A 2,864-nucleotide genomic window follows, 5' to 3' on the forward strand; every position below is an offset into this window, starting at 1 on the left:
GTTCCCACGTAGCTTCTTCAACCCTGTGTTGATTCCATAATATTTTCACTAACGCTATTTTTTTTATTTCTCAGCTCTTTCATCTCACGAGATAGAATTCGGATCGGTTCTTCACTATACAATAAATCTGACTAAATCTCAACTTCATTCGGGGAAATAACATGCGAAGGATCAGATCTGTACCTTCATAGCATCGATACATGAAATACATTATGATTCTTTTCTAACTTAGACGACAATCCTAGCCGATAAGCCACTAGTCCAACTCGTTCGATAATGTCATACAGCCTGATGAATCATGGACTCAATTTGCCTGCACGACCGAACGAAAGTATTTTCTTCCACGGAGATACTTTCAAGAACACTTTATCCTTGATCTGAAATTCAATATCTTTCTGCTTCAAGTCTACGTAAGATTTCTATTGATCTAGCGCTGCTTTCAGACTATCACATGACTAATTCCTGGAAATTAAGGAGCGTTGAGAACAAAGAAATTGTTGGAGTTTACGTTTTTATCTAGTACGAACACGCTTGATGGTAAGAAAAGATCTTTTGCAAGAGGGTTGGCTAGAGATTTCTTGTAAAAACATTAGCCCCGCTCAGTTCATAATGACAATATTTTGACCTTTTTTTTAATTCCATGGATTATTCTCATTATGCACATAAAGGAGGAGCCGTATGAGGTGAAAATCTCATGTACGGTTTTGGAACAGAGAATTCTTTGAATCGAATGACGACCGTAACGGATGTCAGCTCAATCCGAAGGAAATTATGCGGAGGCCTTACGGAATTATTATGAAGCTATGCGACTAGAAATTGATCCCTATGATCGAAGTTATACTATATAACATAGGCCTTATCCACACAAGTAATGGAGAGCATACAAAAGCTTTAGAATATTATTTTCGAGCACTAGAACGAAAACCGTTCTTACCACAAGCTTTTAATAATATGGCTGTGATCTGTCATTACGTGCGACTATCTCCACTATAGAAATAAAAAAAGGAAAGAAAGAGCAAATACGCTAGTAAATAAATACGCTAGTAAATAAACACGCTAGTAAATAAAATACTAGAAAAAAAATAGGCTTTCTACATATTGCATCGTCCAAAAAATGATTTTTATCAGCAGTAACAAAAAAAGAAACTTCATAGAAGTCGAAATATGAAGAAATATATATGCCTAGATACTTTATTCTATGGATAAAGATCTAATTGATAGAGGAAGCACCGTAAAGATCAATTAGCGAGGTTTTGAGCCGATACAATAAATAAGAACTGCTTATTTATGTCATGATATGAGATAAAAATTAGGAATCGACTTATGTAATAGAGCCGATCCCCTAAGTTACTGAGCAGCGGTGTAGCATCAGATCCCAAAGACAGTAAGTCTTTTTTATGAGGAAGAAGTCTTTTTCAAGGATTCTATATAAATTTCTATATGATATGAAACCGAGATAGTTACCTTTCAGAAAAATCTAACGGACGACAGCCCCGAAATGCCTATGCTTTATTTTTCTGAAGGTGGGAGAAAAGATAAAACTTATTATTAATTTAATCCAAATTAGAGTTTGAAACTCATGTAATTAACCCCTTTTGGTTAACCCGAGACAAATCAATAGATCTATGAGAAATCTCATTCAATTGGATATATGGTAGGGTAAAAAAATGGGATACCAAAAGAATTGACTGCCGAGCTGTATGAGGTAGGAAACTCTCAAGTACGGTTCTAAGGGAAGGAATTGAACCCCTATTCCGACCGGGGAGAACAGGCCATTCGACAAGGGGATTCTGAAATAGCGGAGGCTTGGTTCGATCAAGCCGCTGAGTATTGGAAACAGGCTATAGCGCTTATTCCTGGTAATTATATTGAAGCGCAAATAGGTTAAAGATCACGCGGGTTTCGAATAAGAACAAGAGCTCTCTGTTTATTTATTGTTATTTTAGTTTTAGGATTCGAAATTTGAATTAGAAATTAGAGAATTCTATTTAATTCTATTTCTATTTAATTTCTATTAAATCCATTTATTTAATATTTAATTTAATTAAATAAATTACGGTACTATTTAAATTATTAAATTCGATTTTCTAGTCAATTTGAATATTTAAATTAAATAGTAAAAAATATTAATTTAATTGGAATTGTTAATTGTGTAATGGTTTGGTTTTGTTGGACCCATGGGTCAAATAAAACGGAGCATTTCTCTCTTTGGGAAAAACCAATCAAAGAATTTCATTATATCCTTTCTCAAATCGTTCTATTTCGTTTGATATTTCGTAAGGATAAGTAATACACGGATATAGCAAAATAAAAATATATATAATATATATATTTTCTACTTCTATTTCTATTAAAACTAAAACTAATAAAAACCCCTCAAATGACTAACTATCGATACTGGAGTATCCCGTAGTAATGAATGGCACGTGATTTGGGATAGAGTAATATTGTTTGTTCTATCTATGTAAGACAAAAAAACTCCACCTCGGAACTTCTAATTGAGATATGAATACACTACACCGGTTGCACAAAAAAATGGGTTTTGCACCAATGTAAGTAAAGTCTGAAAAAGGTTTTATAAGATTAAAAAGGTCCGCTGAGCGCCTCATGGATATGTCATAATAGATCCGAACACTTGCCCCGGATCGACTTCCAGATCATAATTGCTCTAGTGAATAACTAAAGAAAAAATAGATAGATAAAAAATAGATAGATAGATGAGAGATAGAAGAGAAAGAAACTAATTATAAGCGTCTCTCATAGGTTCACTAATTACTGACTGTTGGGGGTCTCTTTGTATGTGTTGTCTGGAAAGAGGAGGACTCAATGATTATTCGTTCGCCGGAACCAGAAGTAAAAATTTT

General features: G+C 34.0%; 1 protein-coding gene across 1 annotated transcript in view; it reads left to right on the forward strand.

Annotated features, from left to right (window-relative positions):
• The first annotated feature begins 458 nt into the window (after window positions 1-458).
• The window catches only part of LOC121230426 (photosystem I P700 chlorophyll a apoprotein A1-like), a 4,650-nt gene continuing 2,244 nt past the window's right edge, over window positions 459-2,864 (forward strand). The window contains 1 exon segment of the mRNA XM_041115174.1: window positions 459-2,864. This exon segment is cut by the window's right edge and continues 566 nt beyond it. Within this exon segment, the coding sequence (XP_040971108.1) occupies window positions 2,827-2,864 (38 nt within the window). The 5' untranslated portion in view covers window positions 459-2,826.

The sequence above is a fragment of the Gossypium hirsutum genome, chromosome A06 (genome assembly GCF_007990345.1).
Source record: "Gossypium hirsutum isolate 1008001.06 chromosome A06, Gossypium_hirsutum_v2.1, whole genome shotgun sequence".
Classification (NCBI taxonomy): Eukaryota; Viridiplantae; Streptophyta; class Magnoliopsida; order Malvales; family Malvaceae; genus Gossypium; species Gossypium hirsutum.